General features: G+C 39.3%; 1 protein-coding gene across 1 annotated transcript; it reads left to right on the forward strand.

Annotated features, from left to right (window-relative positions):
* The first annotated feature begins 2,235 nt into the window (after positions 1–2,235).
* On the forward strand, positions 2,236–13,717 carry LOC131221141 (uncharacterized). Its single transcript, XM_058216291.1, has 16 exons — positions 2,236–2,381; positions 2,464–2,539; positions 7,407–7,538; positions 7,710–8,070; positions 8,172–8,267; positions 9,153–9,232; positions 9,373–9,448; positions 9,790–9,963; positions 10,414–10,518; positions 10,620–10,715; positions 11,002–11,094; positions 11,217–11,258; positions 11,386–11,427; positions 12,824–12,960; positions 13,057–13,183; positions 13,290–13,717. Exons 1-16 carry the CDS (start codon positions 2,306–2,308, stop codon positions 13,446–13,448), a joined length of 1,872 nt encoding a protein of 623 aa, XP_058072274.1. The 5' UTR covers positions 2,236–2,305; the 3' UTR covers positions 13,449–13,717.
* Positions 13,718–18,441: the final 4,724 nt, after the last annotated feature.

An 18,441-nucleotide genomic window follows, 5' to 3' on the forward strand; every position in this document is an offset into this window, starting at 1 on the left:
CTCACCTTGCTATGGTCCACAGGAGTTTTGAATCAGGCCAAAAAGTTAGTCTAAGGGGTTTCATGAAGTGACCCATTTAATGGATCATCCAAATTTTATGCCTACATCACGTGTTAAAAATTCTCATAAAGTTCCCATGAAAACTTGTTCTCAAGAGAGCACTTCTATATATATATATATATATATATATATATCTCTGTCTCTCTCTCTCTCTCTCTCTCCAAGCTCAGGTTAGACTTTTTAGCTCGTTTAACAAAAACTGGGCTTGATGGAACGTTAACCCAGCCCATTACCACTCCCAACTTAATGGCCCAATATTTTCCATCTTACACGTGGCACACATGCATCCCAACCGAGATTATCTAAACCAGAGATCCAATTTTTATGTTGATAATATCGCAAATGGCGCACCGGATAATCCTAGCCATTCAATTGTCCTGCAAAGTGGAGATGGAAAGGAAAATCGTCAGCCGTTCAAATCCAACAGGAAGAAATGGGATAGATTGCTAGACTCATCCATCCATTTAAATTACCACGACATACTCCATCCTCCGTCCGTAAAGAGATCCACGTTTGGACGGCCTCCATTCTCACACAGAATTCCAACGTTGACCATGTACCCTTGGCGCGGATTGGGCGAGTCCCTGACTGTGGGGCCCACCTCGATGTATGTATTGTATATCCACCCCCTCCATCGGTTTTTCCAGATCATTTTACCGTGTGGTCCAAAAAAACAAGCAGATACAAATCTCAGGTGGACTGCGTCATAGGAACACAGTAGTCATTGAAGGCCTACCATTAAAAACGTCCTAGGGCCCACCTTAATGTTTATTTTCCATCCAACCTATTGATAAGGTTACACAGACCTTGATGAAATAAAAACACAAGTATCATCGTCATCCACAACTTATGTGGTCCATAAAAGGTTTTTAATGGTCAATTACCACTGTTTCCTATAGTGTGGTCCATCTGAGGTTTAGACCTGCTTAAGGTTTAGGTCTATTCCCTAAAATGATTTGGAAAAACGAATGGACAGTGTGGATATACAACAGATACAATGAGGTGGACCCCACGGTCAAGGACTCACCCACTGGGTTGTTACCCCGGGCTCCCTAATCCGTCGTCTATGTATTGCTGACACACTTGCCAATTTATGATAAACGCACACCTTATCAGACAACGCCCTGTGACCCCGGACACGGAGCTATTTTGTGCCCAGGGCTGTGTGGGGTCCATAGAGATGTCCGTGGAAAATCCACTCCGTCCATCTGTCTTGAAAGACTACGATAGAACAGTATGTTAAAAATTAGACAGATGCAAAGCCCATGTGGTCTATACCACATGAAACAGTGGGGATTGAATGCTGGGTGATGACAGAAGTTTTGTGTCAGGATGATATTTGTTCCTACAGTTTATCTGTGTGGTAATGATTTTATGAACTGTTTGGATGTCATGTAAACGTTATGGTAAGCTCTAGGAAGGTTTCAACGGTGGACGTTGTTATTCTCATTGATTAGTTTGTGGGGTCCACATGAGTCTTAGATCTGACTTATTTTATAATAATGTCCCATTGTGGCTTTAAAAACATATGGATGGAGTGGATTTGTCACGGATTTCTCTGTGGACCCCACACAGCTCTACCTACGGGAGAAGGATTAGTTGCGGCCGGACCTCAGCCAACACGATGAGACCCTGACCATGGGGCTGGCATTAATGTATGTATTATATATCCATGCCGTCCATCCGTTTTTTCAGCCTCTTTTATTGCATGATACTGGAAAATAATAAGTAAAAATTTCAGGTGGTCCATAACAATGGAAATAGTGGTAATTGAACGTCCACCATTAAAATCTTCCTAGGGCCCATCTTAATGGATAATATAATATTTATTTGCCATCCAACATGTTGATAATATCAAACATACCTGGACGAAGGGTGAAAAAAAAATCAGCTTGAACCAAAAGTTCTGTGGCCTACGAGAAGTTTTTAACACTCAACCATAACAGTTTCCTGTTGTATGGCCCACCTGATACTTGGATCTGATTTATTTTTATTATCATGCACTTAAATTATATTTTAACACGGATGGACGGAATGGATATACAATATATTATCAAGGTGGGCCCCACAGTCAGGGCCGCACCGTGTTGTGTGGGGCCTGGGCTGCACCTAATCCGCTCCTAATCTCTACATATATTGGCGGGAAAACACCTCTCCCGCCCATTCTTTCTTTCTTCTCCCACACATCCACCCTCGCTCCCGCGCTCTCTCCGACTCACTGAGTCAAATCAAACCCTAACTCGAGATGGAAGAAGAGATAAAGGCGGAGTTCGAGAAAAGCGGCTTCTCTCTGGAAGAAGAAGAACAGATCCTCCAAAAATGTCAGTCTCATTCTCCTTCCCTTTCTGCGTTTTCACTTTGACTGAATAATCCCCATTGTTTTTCTCTCTCGTTTAATTTCAGGCCTCTCTTTCTGCATAAATTACAAACTCAGCCCTTCCGATATCGTCTCTAGCTGGGAGATTTACTATCTCAACAGGTATCTCGCTTCTTGCCTTCTCCTTCGATTTCACCCGAATAATGGGGTTTTCCCCCTTTTTTGGATCATCATCAAGAAAAAAAGATATACTCATTTTAAAATCTTTTGTTTGAATCTTACGATTCGAAAATTTGATTGCTTTATTTTCATGGGGCCTGCCTTTCCAGTGATTGGAACCGCTCATCTGATGGGCACTACCATGGATGGGCGTTGCTGTGAGGGAAAACATTGCCCATCGGACAATTGTTGCCATCTGAACTTTGGCCTGCAAATCAATGGTTAAGGATGGATGTGGCTAACGGGTGTGATTTGGTTGGGACCCCGGAATCAGTGATTTGGGTGGTACCCTGACTGTGGGGCCGGCCTCAATGTATGCGTTGTATATCTATGCTGTCCCTCCATTTTGCCAACTCATTTTATGGTATGAGGCCAAAAATGAAGGAGATACAATTCTCAGGTGGACCACACCACAGGAAATGGTGGTTATTGAACACCAGCTGTTAAAAAATTCATAGGGCCCACTGTAATGTTGATTTGCCATCGAACCTGTTGAAAAGGTCACATCAACCTGGATGGAGGGAAAACACAAATATCAGCTTGATCCAAAACTTTTGTGGCTTATAAAAAGTTTTCAAATAGTCATTCACCATTGTTTCCTGCAGTATGGTCCACCTGAGATTTGTATATGCTTCATTTTTGGGCTCATGCCATAAAATGAGTTGGTTAAATGGATGGATGTCGTAGATATAACTGCAAACATAGAGGTATGCCCCACGGTCAGGGTACCACTTGAAATTGTGTAGAATAGTCTACCACGGCATGTGGAAGTTTGACAGAGCTATAGAATGAAGGCTACGTCCTGGGGGGCGGGTGATTAGGACCAAATAAAATTTAAGCCAATTAAATCTAATTGCCTACTTAAATTAATTTTCAATTAAAGATAAGTAAAACAATTTAATGCTAAGGCTTTCAAGCCATCAGTGGGTTCAATCACATAGACTACTAATCATATACCTATGAAGCAACTAGTCTATATAAGATAGTGTACATGTGTATGTGGTATGTGCTAACTATCAACACGTAGCATTCATCTAATCGTGCATGCATATAATTCATCTGAACAATCACATAAGCATAATTAAACAAGTGCTCAAAGACAATCCCAAACACAGACATATATAATGGTTCGGTTTCCTTACGCCACTCCCAGTGGACGCATTCAACCCACGAGTACCGGATTTTACTATAGGAGGTTTTAAATCAGGTTCACCTCTAACCTTTACAATCCTACACAAGGACTGGCTCCTTCGGCGACTTAGATGGTTTTCTATAGGCTTGCCACGAACCTCGGTAATAATCCAAAGACTTACGTTTACTCCCGCCGGAGGCTCCTGCAGGAGACTAACACGTACACGCCCTTGTCTAGTGGCCTACACAAGGACTTGATTTAGGTCTTACACAAAAACTAAGGTCTTATACAAGAACCTATTCGAATTTGGCATTCAAACTCTTAGGGGTCGTTTGGCAGGCATTGTGGCTTTAAGGGGATTTGAGGGGATTTCAAATCCCCTGGTTGTTTGGCACCATAAAGTAACTGGGGGTTTCAAATCCCCTCAAAGAGGGGGTTTGAAATCCACGTTGAGAGCTTGGATTACAACTAAAATCCTTTCAAGAGTTGCATGTGTAACATGTATGTCACCGGATTATTATTCTATTGGGCACATGGCCCACTAATGATGTCCCAAAACAATTAGATTATCAATTGCATCACTATAATTATTTTAATATGATGATCAACATCGTCCAAACATTTTCCATGTAAATCAACGGTTAAAAATCGTTGGTTAGTCACTCGGACATGATTTGGTGCTTGTGGCCCATCCAAGACTTGGAATTTCATCATTTTCAGGCAAAGCATATATTTCAAGGGTCTTATTGCAACCATTGTGTTAAACATTACATACGTTCACCAATTAGAGATATTAAAGTTGATTTAGTAATTAAATTCAAGCCCCTGTAAAAATATCATGCATAACTACTTTTGGATTAAAGTTGATTCCCAATCTAGGGTGCCAAACACAATAGGATGATTTCAAATCCAGGGGGTTCCGAATCCAGGGGGTTCCAAATCCACACTCCCAAACAGGCCCTTATACTCAATCCTACAGAAGGAAGGAGTGTACATGGACTCAGTCAATGACACTTGTTGAATTGAGCCCCGTTGATGCACCGTTTTGGGTTGCTTGATCGATGCTCTCCATGCTTCAATCAACTCCCCTTTGCTCCCCCAATCATGATGCCGATGCTTTGCTAAGGGTTTAGCTCTAAGATCAGATACCTTGCATGTAGTGTTCCTTTGAGGTGACCAAGGTGATGAGAGGATGGGTAGAATCTCCTACAACTAATGGAAAGTTGTAATGCCTAGGGGATTCACCTAGAAGGGTCTTCTAGAGAGTTTAAATAAGGATTTAACTATAAGCAATAGTGTCTAATTCTTAGAAAGGTGAGAGTTCATCCACATCTTAGAATAAGAGTATGGAATGCTCATTCGAGTGAAGGATCATAATAAGATTGGCATGAAACTCTTTGGATAGTGGTTTAGGATGTGTGGTATGAGTGGGAAAACACCTAGTCTCTATTTGCACCAAAATCCCTCAATTTGCCCAAAGATTCGAAGCAATATTTATAACGAAATGCTCTAATGGATCTCCAACGGCTAGATTCAGTCGATCAATCGAGCTTGGCCTTCGATTGATCAAGCTTGGCTGAAAATGGTCCAGTGAACTCGTTGGACTCTTTTTGCCATGTTCGATTGATCGAGCTCAATCGCTCAAGAGTAATTGAAAATTCCTCAATCAATCGAGCTTGTGTCTCGAGCGCTCGAACTAATTCATATCTAGGCTAGTTGCTTGCTGGATGTTTTCGGCCATGTTTGGTCAATCAGGCTAGTTGCTTGCTGGATGTTTTCGGCCATGTTTGGTCAATCAACTCGATCGATTGAGCTTTGCTCGAGCACACCACCAAGATTGTTGGTTCAGGCAATTTAGATTTTCAGCAACTTGAGACATCTTATAGCCTATCTTATAATGTTTCAATAAGGGCCTGTTTGGCTGGACGGTCCCATGGGATTAGGAGGGATGGGATGGATTTTAAGGTAATGACGGTGGTGTTAGCGGATTGGTTTAAGATCCATGGGATTACTATATCCCAGGACAAGTTCACTGAGTCTGTTTGGCACGCCCGGCATTTGTCGGGATTTTACCTTCCAATCCCTTCCAATCCGTCCAACCAAACATGCCTCAGGCACGTTTGAACGCGATTAGGAGGGATGGGATCAATTTTAAGGTAATGATGGTGATGTTAGTGGATTGGTTTAAGATCCATGGGTTTGCTATATCCCGGGACAAGTTCATCAGGTCTGTTTGGCTCGTTTGGCATATCCCGGGATTTTACCATCCCATCCCTCCTAATCCCTCTTAATCCGCCTGGCCAAACAGGCCCTAAGGCTCCTAAGGCTAAGTGATGATCACACAAGGTTTTCCTATTAGCGTTAGGATCATCTAAATATTTAGGTTGTTATGGGTCAAGGGTTAGGGTCACCAAGGCACCTCATATACTTGTTTTTTGTTCCTTGATCCTTCACGTCCTTTTGTTTCTTCGTTCTTCAGGTTCCACGGGATCAACCGACTACATGATACATGGACTCACATGATTGACAAATAAGGTGCACAAATTAGTGCACTAACACCACCCACATTGTTGGTTTTGGGGTCCCAACCAAGTCACACATGTGGCTAACAGTTATTGGACAGATGGTTGCCATCTTTTGATCATTGGTCTGCAAATCATTGGTCAAGGACAGACATGGCTAACGGCCATGGAATGGATTGTTTCCATCTGATCGTTGGTCTGCAAATCAATGGTTATGGATATCGCCAATTGCTGCTGGGTAGATATTGTCATCATGGATAACTGGCCTCTTCATGGTGCCCACCTTTCAGTGATGAAAACTGCTCCTGTTGGGCCCGACCATGGATGGGTGTGTCTAAGAAAAAAATTGCCCATTGGACAATTATTGCTGTCTGACCTTTGGCCTGTAAATCAATGGGTAAGGATAGATATGGTGAATGGTCACTGGGAAGATTGTTACCATCTAATTGTTGTCCTGCTCTCCTGCAAATGGATGGTTAAGGATGCTCATGGTAAATGGTCACTGCATAGATTGTTACCATCTAATCTCTGTCTTGCTGCTCTTGCAAATGTATGGTTTAAGGATAGATATCACTAGAGGTCACTGGACAGTTGTTGCCATCTGATTGACCTGCAAATTGATGGCTAAGGACGCATATGGTCAATTGTCACTGGCTAGATATTTCCTCACAGATAACTAGCCATTTCATGGCACCAACATTCAGCGATTGAAACTTCTCACTGGGTGGGCCCCACCATGGATGGCTGTTGCTATGAAAAATAAGGCCTATTGGAGAATTGTTGCCATCTGATCATTGACCTCAAAATTGATGGTTAAGGATAGGTATTGCTAATAGTCTCTGGATTGTGGGTCTCACGAACTACCGTAAAATTTACCAATTGGATGGCTTGGATTGTTTGGAGCATTTGTTGGGTCCACTGCTCCATCCACTGAAACCCGCAAGATGAACGATCTAGATCATTGAAAGGAGGATCCCTCATGTACAGATCTGGTCCAAATGAAAATTTTAGTAATCCAGGTTGAGCATTGTAATCCTTCTTATTTTATTGGTTGATGACTTGAACAAACTTATTTATTTTTATTTTTTTATACAATAATTTGGAATTGTTGTTGGGTTTTGCGGATTCTATTTGATGACTTACGATGTGCTTTCAGGCAACTAAATGGATCCATGGTACAAAATGATGACATGGACGGTTTCCTATCGCACCTACAAAATGAACAGAAGGACAGCATTATCAAAGAAGAAACCAATTTACACATTTACTCTAGTAATGATGTCGACATGTGAGCATCTGATTCAACTTCTTTGTATTTCGTTTTTCTAAATTTTCATGGATAATTTGGGATTTGATGCGTGAAATCATCCGTAAGATCTTGCTTCTTCAATGCTTATATGCAAGACCTTTTTTGTAGCAGTTAATTGGTCATAGTTCGTGAATGTATTTGGTCATGTAGGATTCTAAATGACAATCATGAAGATTCCCAAGTGGGTTCTTTCGACACCCCAATGAAAGAATACGAACGACCAGATTCAGAACAATTGAACTCAACACAGGGAACAAATGGGAGGCCTTCATCATCATCAAGACACATGAATAATCATCTGACCCCTTTTGGACAACGGACAAATAAGTTTGTGTTACAGTTCTCATTCAATAATCCAGCCACAGACGATGAAGCAAGAGAGCAAGATGTTGAAAGCATGGAAGATGATGTTATTAGAAGGGTTCGGCCAAGCAAAAGATGTTCCTTGCAATTTCACCAATCACTGCCCGAACCAGGCTGCCGTTTCATGCATGACAGGATTGAAGATAGGGTAATTGACCACAACTGCAGTAGCATTATTATTATTATTATTGTTTTAAATTTTGTTGCTGAATAGCTTACTTTGTCTGAATGAGTGGGTTTCTTGGTTAGTTTAATTCCCTCGAAGCTCGCATTCAAAGGCATACGATGGCGCTTGTTGCATCAGGACTGTATGGGGAACCAACTGATGCTACATTGGCTTCACAGGTGATTCCAGTTTCTATCGCTGGTATTTTATCTTTGCCGAATAATGACATGCAACTGTTTAATGTCATTGAAAGCCAAGTAAAATAGTTTACAAAATCGACTTTCTACATTGACGATGGGACATTACCCTTTAAGTTGGCCTGACTCCCCAAGAACTGGTAGGAATTGTGGCCCATGCTGAATCATTGAATTGGTAGAGCTGAGTCAATGGATGGGTTGATTTTGCTAACTTTTAGAAGAAGCAAAAAAATGTCTAGCCCTATCTGTAACCTTAGCAACCTTTGAGTAAGTTGATCTTTGGGTGATTTGGACTGTTCATCTAGTGAACCTCATTGTGGGTCTAGTCCAGTCGTAAAATCTCTTCCAATAGACAATCCTAACCATCTGATTAGTGTTTTATAAGTGGGTGGATAAAAGGGGTACAAAAATCCACATTTAATGAAGAAATCTACTAGTCAGATGATTGGGATCATTGTATGGGGTATATTTTGGACCATGAAGAGACACATGTCTGGCTTAGATCACCATAAAATGGACCCATCCTTCATGGTTACTGGCTGTTTTCGATATTTTCCTGTTTTCTATTTTTTCTTATTTTTGGAAATTTTAATATTTAGAGTATACAATTTATGTCAATTCAAAATGAACTTGGAATTGCCTGATCCAATGGAATGGCTTCTACCTGGTTTTGATTCAGAGTGCTTGCAAACCATGCTAAGGATGCTAAAAAGTTCGTTTATTGCTATAATTCTGTTTAGACAATGGCAGTTAGCAGTTTCTGTTTTTTTATTTTTTCCTGTATTTATTAAAGTTCAGCTGCAATGATGATCAATCTGATTTTCTACACTTCTATATTCTAATCCTCTGATGGATCATACATTTCAGAAAAGTGTGTTTGTGGTCGGCATGGTTTGTTGCGATGGAGAAGGTCATCTGAATGAAAAGTCCATCTTGTTACAAGGCAGGTACAGACTACTGTCATTTACTCATGGGTCAATTTACATGCCTTTGTAATGGCAATCCATTTTAAGTATTGAATTGCCACAGTCACTTGGTGATGGGATTTTTCAGTTATGCTGTTAATTGTAATTTCATCTTATGACAGTGTTGAGCATTCTGGAGGGCAACGCGTGCGTCTTGACCTCCAGAAGTTAAACCGCTTTTCCTTGTTTCCGGGTCAGGTAATTCTGGATATTGTATGGCTTATGATGTACATGTTAGGCTTTGTTTGGATGCTCATTTGAATTGATTTGTTATATCCAATTTAACAAAGGTGGAATAACCTAAGTAGGACCTGTCCACTTTGTTTTCTTTAAGGGACTGTCCCCAGATAGCAATTCAGATTGTTTCAAGTCCCACTTGAAGCACATTGCAGTTGTCTTTATGAATTAAAATGGTCCCACATCAATTTTGTTGATTTCCTCTTTATTTAATTAAATAGCTGCAACTGAGCATCTAAATGCACCCTTAAATTCATTGCAGTCTGGTTATTGGTATATTCTTACAATAAAGACCTTTGTAGGTGATTGGCATTGAGGGACACAATCCTAGTGGACACTGTTTCATTGCTGCAAAAGTGGTGGATTCTCTTCCTTTGTTGGTTACTCCTAACACGGATTTGCCGCCTGCTAAGAAGCAAGCACTGGACAAGGAATTTCAACCAACTTCTCCTTCCATGTCTGGGGATATATCGTTGGTGTGTATGACTAACATTTGGATGTTTTATGTTTTCAGTCTTGTCTTTATGGTGGCAGATTGGAATTAGATGCCCTCATCCCGAATTGCAAGTGAGATAAGAATGGTAGTGCATGCTTCGTATCCCACCTGTGGTTTGGGGTGGAAAAGTGGGGAAAAAGGCCTAATGTGGTTGTCGCTTCCTAAACCACCCAAAATGCTTACTGGATTGGTTCCTCTGAAAATGCACAACCAATCCCTATCCATGAGGACATCCATATCTGGTGTATTTAACTGGTACCCTTTCACTGCAGCATCTTTTTCTTCATCAGTTTAAGGCATGATGGTTGCTCTATGATGGTTACTTGAATGACTCCCTTGTACTTTAGAGAGCAATCTGCTAGGTCCGCAATTTTCTTACTGTTCCTTGCTGTTCTCTTGTATTTGAACAAGCTTCAGGAACTTCATGCAGGTTATTGCAGCTGGTCCTTTCACTACAACTGATAACCTGCTATTTGAGCCTTTAGAAGAACTTCTTGCACGTGCAAGAAGAAAGCAGCCGCAACTACTTGTGCTGGTAAGAACGTGAAATAGTTCACTGCTTCATGTTTTATATGATGTCTCTGTCCATGGACTATAGAAGTTCCATTTGTTTAACTGCTTTGAAACTTTTGGCAGCTGGGTCCATTTCTTGATTCAGAACATCCAGATATAAAGAGAGGAACTGTCAACCAAAGCTTTGATGAAATTTTTCGTGTGGAAATACTCACTAGGGTTTGTTGTCCCTGTTACATGAATTGTACTGTTTTTGGCCTGACTTTAGTAGCGGTGCACCCTCAGTTGGAGTTGGTGGGAACCCAACTCATTTCAATATGCTTGCAATTTCAAGTTTCAGTTTGAAATGTGTTGGATTCCTGCTCACCACTTTTGAATAGTGCAAGTGGGGTGCAGTGTGCACCAACTCTCAGTGCATACTGTGTGCACAAATCCTTTACCTACTGTTTTAGTTCTTTTTTCAGGCAAACATTTGGTTCTTACCCTTTTAGATCTTATCGTGCAGTTGCAAGATTATGCTGAGTATATGGGCAATGCTGCCCGTGTGATTCTCATGCCATCGACACGTGATGCTAACCATGACTTTGTTTTCCCTCAGGTGCTATTCTTGCTGGACTCGTCATATATGTTTTCTATACATTTTCAACGTTGAAGTTGCTTTGCAAATAATATCTTCATCATGAAATATCAGTATTCAAATTGAGATGTTTGGTTTTGCAGCCTGCATTTGATCTCCATATACCCGAAGATCTTCGACATCAAGTAACTATGCTTTCTGTTGGATTCAAAAATTGAATTTGTACCATTGAGAACCTACTAGTTTTATTTTTTATTTTCCCTCAAACATTGATTGGCTTAATAAAGCTCGATTTTGCCTTTTGTTTTCTAGATAACTTGTCTTGCAAATCCAGGACTTTTCAATGGAAACGAGGTATGTATTAGAGGCCTTTATGATATTCGTATAATCAAAATGGATTTTATACAGTCTATATTCTTGCTCTCGCACATGCTTTTAAATGCAACATCGAAGGAATGTTTTTCTATTAAGTGCCTTCTACATGTCATTTGCATGGTCGCTTATGCAGGAGAGAAATCCTGTGGGTGACTGTATATCTATCTCAAGTATACATAGCATGCCTGTCATTACTGTAACCTACAGAGTGCAAAAATGGTTATGTGATGGCAATGGCCATTACATAACTGTAATGGTGGTCAGTGTTAGGAGGCTGTAACGGCCATTACCGAAAAATGTCCTGTAACTGCCTGTTATGGCCTTGTACCATCTTGTAAGGGGCCATAATAGCCGTTATAGGCTGTTTTTGTTTTTTTCAAAAAAAAGAAAAGAAAAAAGAAAAAGACTATAATGCCGTTACGTCCTGCATTGTAATGGTAACAGCAGTGGCTGTTACCACCGCTATTATCGCTACTGAATCCCTTGTTGTCACCACCATTCTTACAGTAGTCAGGCTTAGTGTAACTATGTCAAATCAATTTGTTTGGTGGAATTCATTGTGATGAGTTAGTTATGTGGGTTTGATCTTGGGTAGAACTGTGTTTGGATGCTTGATCGAATCGAATTTGTAATAATTCAATTCAATAAAGTGGAAGTAACAATCTTCAAAAATAAAATAAAATGGAAGTCACCTACCCACTCCTTTTCCTCCCATATTCAAATTAGAATAAAGTTGGAATTCTAAACTCAGAATTCTCTGACTTTTGTTTTTGTTTTTTTGTAGAAACATGATAATGTCTAGGTGGTGATCCCTAGGGCTAATATATCAAATCTGGACCTTTGAAATTTTCTTTCATTGTCTGTTGTGTTTTGAAAACTCTAACATCCTAGCAATTAGCATGCATGGCTTGATCAATTTTGGGGCCGGGCTTAGTCTTAAGTCATTTTAGCTTCTCCTGGCTCGTCCCAGCCCGACTTTGTATGTACATTTCTTATGTCCTATAAATGTGCAATTTTCATCGTTGATTAGGCAACCCATGTATCTTCAACATAGACCGTTGATTTCTTTTCTCTAGGGGTCTATTTCTTTGTGCACATGTGGCCCACTTTATCAATGCACAGATCAGGAACATTCAAGTCGAAAATTAGGATTTTACTAATTTTTGGGCTGAGTTGGGTCCGGCCAGGGCCCAGCTAAAATTTTTTGGGCTGGTTCTTGGGCTTGCTTCTAGGCCCATGCGGGGGCTTGGGTCTTGGAGCTCAACGGCTGGGCAGGGGCATAGCCTGGCTCGGTCCAAACCTGGCCCATTGCCACCCATTGCAAGTATTTCATGTTTACTTTCTTTGACACCCATCTAACAGTATCTAGTTCCAGGTCATGGTAGGTTGTTGCACTGTGGATATTCTGAAACAGCTTAGCAGCGAGGAGATTTCCCGAATATCGGCTGATGGATCATCCAGTGATCGTGATCGCATGGGGCGACTTGCAACTCATGTATTGAGCCAGCGCAGGTATATCTTCATCACTATCAGGGAGGAACTAATATAATATAATGTGATAATTAGTTGCAACTAAATCCAAAAAAAATACTATTTTTGTTTCAACAGCTTTTATCCTCTATATCCACCCGCACCAGGCATTCCTTTGGATCTTTCACTTGCTCCTGAAGCTCTCCGGATCACTTCTATTCCTAATATTCTCATCCTCCCTTCAGATCTTGGTCCTTTCGTCAAGGTAAATAACCATTAGTCTTTTTGGGCCCAAAATCATGTCGGCCTTGATCTCTCTAGGAGGGGCCTTCTTATTCAGATAAACGATAGAAGTTCGAATGTCATGGCAGGTATTGTCCCTTGGAGAAACAAGTGATGCTGCTGAGAATGCGAGATGCATTTGCTTGAATCCTGGGAGACTTGCTAAGGGCATTGGTGGAGGTACCTTTGTAGAGCTTAACTACCATGGAGATCCAGACAGAACAAATGCATCGATCATCCGCATCTAAATCTGTTATGAATAATGCTAATGGTTGCAAGAGCTGCTTAATGGAGATGGGAGTTTTTACTCGTACAGGTATTTCATCATATGAGTTTGAATTTTGAGTTTGAATTTCTTGTCATGGGAAGAGAGCTGAGCTAACTGTTCAGCTCAGAAAATTGTGGGTAGCATTTAGGCATTGATCAGGTGGAGAGCTAATTTCTCTTGTTTTTGTTAGTTCCGGTTTTCGCTATGTATTATATCAATTCGTTAAAAAAAAAATCATTTGTTCCCTTAGTAATTGTTCTTCATTTTCCTTATGAATCCTTTCCTTTACCTTGTCGTGTGAGCATATGTAAGCAGTATACTGGAAAAGGGTCATAAAAATGTGTTCCCAACATGGTTTTTTTTAGCTTGTTTCAGAAAAGGGCAAACATTTGTGTATAATGTACACACATCTCACACCATGCAAATATGATGGGCGGGAATCCAAACATGTAATTCAAAACTGGAATTTAAAAAATCTAATTCCAAATTTAACAGACAGGAATCCAAACATGTATATAAAAATGGGAGTTATAAAATCCCATTATGAAAAGCATTTTGAACTCCCACCCATCAATCTTTGGATGGCATGGGATATGCATGCACTGGTTCTTGGGGCAACACTAGGCACTGTTGTTGTAATCTTCAAGATGGATTTGATATAAATGGAAAGTCCCCGTCTGGTAGATGCCTGAAAATGAGTTTCAACTCATTCTAGTTAACAGTGATTATTGTATTAGACACTCATTCTAGCTGAAGTGATTATATATTAGAGATCTTGATCTTGAATGCATAATCACTGTTAACTATAATGAGTTGAACTCATCTTCAGGCGTCTGCCAAACAGGGTCTTGTAGTTTTTTTTTTTTTTTTGTAATTTTTAATTTTTAATTTTTTACAACTAGTGATGAGTTTGTTTCTCATTTCATATATTATTTGCTGGGAATAATTTTATTTCCGAACATAAAAAAAGCAAACCAAAGTCTCCACTCGAGAGTCCATCAGGTCAGGTTCACTCGAACACTGGGCCAAAAACTCAACACCAAACTAAAAAAGTTAGTAATAATTTAAAATGTAGAAGAAAAAAATAAATGCATAAATTAAAAAATGAGAAGTAAATAGAAAGCATACAGAGAAACTCCACTAGGTTTGATTGGGCCCATATCTCAGGTCGATTAGATTCAAAAGAATTCAATGAATCATCTCATCAAAGTCTATTTGAAATCGAATTTATTCAATAGTTCCACTTTATGGTTTCCAATCGATTCTTTGTTGTAAATAGATATGTTTAAATGTTTTAAACAATCTATTTTTCTCTAGTTTAACTGGAAAAAACTAATGAAAAGACGTCAGAAAGAATCTGAATTTTTGCATACCTGAACCCTGGGAAAAATTGGTTGGTAACACCCACTCAAAGGTGTCTCCTGCTCGTTAGATGAGCAGTTGAGCCGTGGAGACACTGTAGTGTGTGTGAGTGATCCAGGATTCAATCCCTGGTAGTGTTACCTTAATAAAAAAAGAAAAAAAAGAGAGGAAAACACCCACTCAAAAGGTCTCTAAAATCAAACAGCAAATATACCTGGAACTCAATTTGGGCATTGAAAATTATATTTTAATAGATTGGTTTTTTACTCATGATCTGAGTCTTTGACTCCACTCGATTGGAACCTAAAGTCTTGAAAGTGGAGACTTAATATTTGAAAAACATGAAAATATATTATAAATAGAGAAATGTAGTAATGTGTAATAATAAACCTGAAAGATTATGGAGACTTGAAAAAACTTGGGAAAATAAAATAAAAAGAAACCTTAAAAGAACTCGGAGAAACTCGAAAATTTGTCTTTCATTGTATAGATCTTAAATTCAGTAGGACTCGAGGATGAAGTTTGAGTTTTTGAGCTATGGTTTTGATAAACACATATGCTCATGGGATTTGCATCTCTCGTCATCCCTCTCAAGTGATATGAAGTAAACATGCACTGTTCTTAGACATGGCATGATCATTCCCATGGTTTTAAGACTTGGACGAGTCCCAAGCAACTCGTTCACGTTGACTTGGATTTAGTTGTATCCGATCTGGTTCAATGCCATGAGTCAACTCCAACTCGGGCGAGCTAGGCCTATTCAACTCCGGTTTGACTCAGGCTAAATGAGTCTATGTGAGAGTCGTCAAGTCTTTTATTCATAACCATTCCTCTTTATGGAGAAATATGATACTGTTTGCCGATTTCGATTTGGGAGAGCATCTCGTATTATACAATTGGTGCCTTGTAGTCGAAAGATGAACCAATTGGATGATCGTGACCGACAAATCCTCTGATGTTCAATTGTATTGTCCAATTGATGTGATTCTTTGGCTATGGCTCATCTACGTCTACTGGTTATTCTTTGGCTATGGCTCATCTACGTCTACTGGTTTACTGGTTGAGAAGGTTGTGTCATTAAGAAATCATTGTAATTGAGTGTCTTTAATCTGGTGCAGTTTTTTTCTCAATTTAATCGAAACCTTAGCTTTTCCCTTCAAACCTTATAAAATTTGTGCTAGCCTTTAGAGCATCTCTAGTATTACCCTAATCACATCTACAAACATTCTTATATACTACTGCATAGAATTAGGAAATAAGACCTACACATATGCGCCTATTTGATCGACCCATTGAACCTTTGGTTGATTGAAAACATCATAGCATGCTTCAGTTGACCTAATCGGACCTTCGATTGACCAAACACATCACGGCGTGCAATGGTTGGTTGAAACATACCTTGATAGCAAATGGTTATGCTCAAAAGGATATTGTTGACTTCAATGAAATATTCGTGCAAGTGAAAAAGTAAATATCTATCAGATTTGTATTGCTTTGTTTGCCCAATACAATTTGAAATTGAAACAGTTAGATGTGAAGATTGCGCTTCTACATGGGGAACTAGAAGGGTATATTTATATATAGCAACCTGAAGGGTTCGAGGTGCAGGGAAATGAGAATATGGTTTATATGTTAAAGATGTCATTGTACAGTCTGAAACATTCGTTTAGGTAGTGGTATAGGAAATGTGTCTATTTTATATCACTAAGTGACAGTGAATTCATTATTTTGGTGTTCTATGTTGATAATATGTTTATTATCAGCCATAACATATTTGAAATCAATATATTGAAGGCTCAGTTATCCAGAACATTTGAGATGAAAGATCTAGGGGTTGCAAAGAAGATTCTCGACATTAAAATACATAGAGACAGGGAAATGAACATATTATGGTTGTCTTAGGAAGAGTACTTGAGAAGATTTTTTAATATATCAAGTTTGGACTGGAAATGGCTAGATCGGTTAGCACACCCTACGATGCTCACTTTCAGTTTTCTTCAAAATAATGTCCTCTATCAGATGAAGAAAAAGGGTACATGTCTCGTGTGTCCTATACAAGCGTAGTTGACAATCTTATATATGCCATGGTCTGTACTAGATCATATATTTTACATGCGGTTGGTGTTGTGAGCAGATACATGTCAAACCCTGGCAAACAGAATTGAGAGGCAGTGAAATGATTACTTTGGTACATATGAGGTACGAACGGATTATCTTTTGACATTTGAAAATTTCGATGAAAATTTTTTCGGCTATATAGATGTGGATTATGCAAGAAATGTGGATAATATAAGGTTGACATTCGGTTATTTGTTTGTGTTAGTGAGTGGAGTTATCAGTTGGATGTTGAAGCTTCAGTCTGTGGCTGTACTTTTCGCAACCGAAGCCGAATATATGGCAATGACGAAAGCATTCAAGGAAACTATTTTGATTAAAATGGATGATGAATGAGTTGGGGCTTCAATAGGAAGTCGTGCCTGTGCATTGTGATAACGAGAGCACTATCAATTTAGCAAAGAAATTGGTGTATTACTCTTGGACTAAACACATTGATGTACGTCATTATTTTATCTGACAAATGTTAGAGGAAGGCGGTGTCATTCTTGAGAAGATTCACACTAGTGAGAATTCAACAGACATACTTGCGAAAGTTGTACCGCAGAAAAGTTTAAGTTTTGCTCGACCTATCTAGGCTTGGTAAAAATGAAATGAAGATGGAGTGTGCACAAGAAACGGTGATGATGGTGTTACTATTAAAGATTATTATAGATGATGATAGTAACTTAGAACAGTGGAACTGGAGGATTAAAGCCATGTGGAGATTGTTGATCGAGTGTCTTTAATCTGATGCAACTTTCTTTCTCCGTTTAATTGAGGTATGTTTCGATTGACCGTTGCACGCTGTGATGTGTTCGGTCAACCGAAGGTCCAGTCAGGTCGACCGAAGCACATTCTGAAGTTTTTAGTCAACCGAAGGTCTAGTTAGGTAGACCAAACAGGCGCGTAAGTTTTTTGCATAAGTGCGGGCCTTGTTTCTTAATTCTGTATGGTAGTATATAAGTGCGTCCATAGATGCAATTAGGGTAACGCTGGAGACTTTATAGAGGCTAGCACAAATTTTCTAGGGTTTGAAGGGGAAATCTAGGGTTTTTACCATAAATCATTCCATATCTTGTATTCTTCTGATTATGATGGATTGATCGTCGCTTTGTGCTATCGTTTTTTACTACGAGGGTTTTTCATGTAAAATCTCTATGTTTTTTTTTTTTTTTGTTAGATTGTTAGTACATGTAACATTCCGAAATTTGCACGGCCAGAGTTCATACTCGTGCCCGAGAAAATCAAGTATTAATAATATATAAACTGAATGTTTTGAAACTTGCATCATATTTATTTTTAAATTTTTTTTTTTGATCTTTTCATTTAGATCACATCCAGATACATTTCTGAAGGTAAGATTCACAAGAATAAAATCAATTGTATTGATCATTTTATCAAAGTAAAAGAATAATCAAATGCCCTCTCAATGGGAGCTTATTACATTTATTAAGTTCACAGCGGAAGTATAAAACTAAATTATAAAACTATTTTCTTATTCTTTCAGCATAATC

The sequence above is a fragment of the Magnolia sinica genome, chromosome 12, assembly GCF_029962835.1.
Source record: "Magnolia sinica isolate HGM2019 chromosome 12, MsV1, whole genome shotgun sequence".
NCBI classification, from domain to species: Eukaryota; Viridiplantae; Streptophyta; class Magnoliopsida; order Magnoliales; family Magnoliaceae; genus Magnolia; species Magnolia sinica.

Excerpts from the sequence above, each read along its gene's own strand:
- LOC131221141 (XM_058216291.1), top strand. The coding sequence starts at position 2,306 with ATGGAAGAAGAGATAAAGGCGGAGTTCGAGAAAAGCGGCTTCTCTCTG. Across the intron at positions 2,540-7,406 it reads GAGATTTACTATCTCAACAG|GCAACTAAATGGATCCATGG; the intron begins GTATCTCGCTTC and ends ATGTGCTTTCAG. Across the intron at positions 10,519-10,619 it reads AGCCGCAACTACTTGTGCTG|CTGGGTCCATTTCTTGATTC; the intron begins GTAAGAACGTGA and ends AACTTTTGGCAG.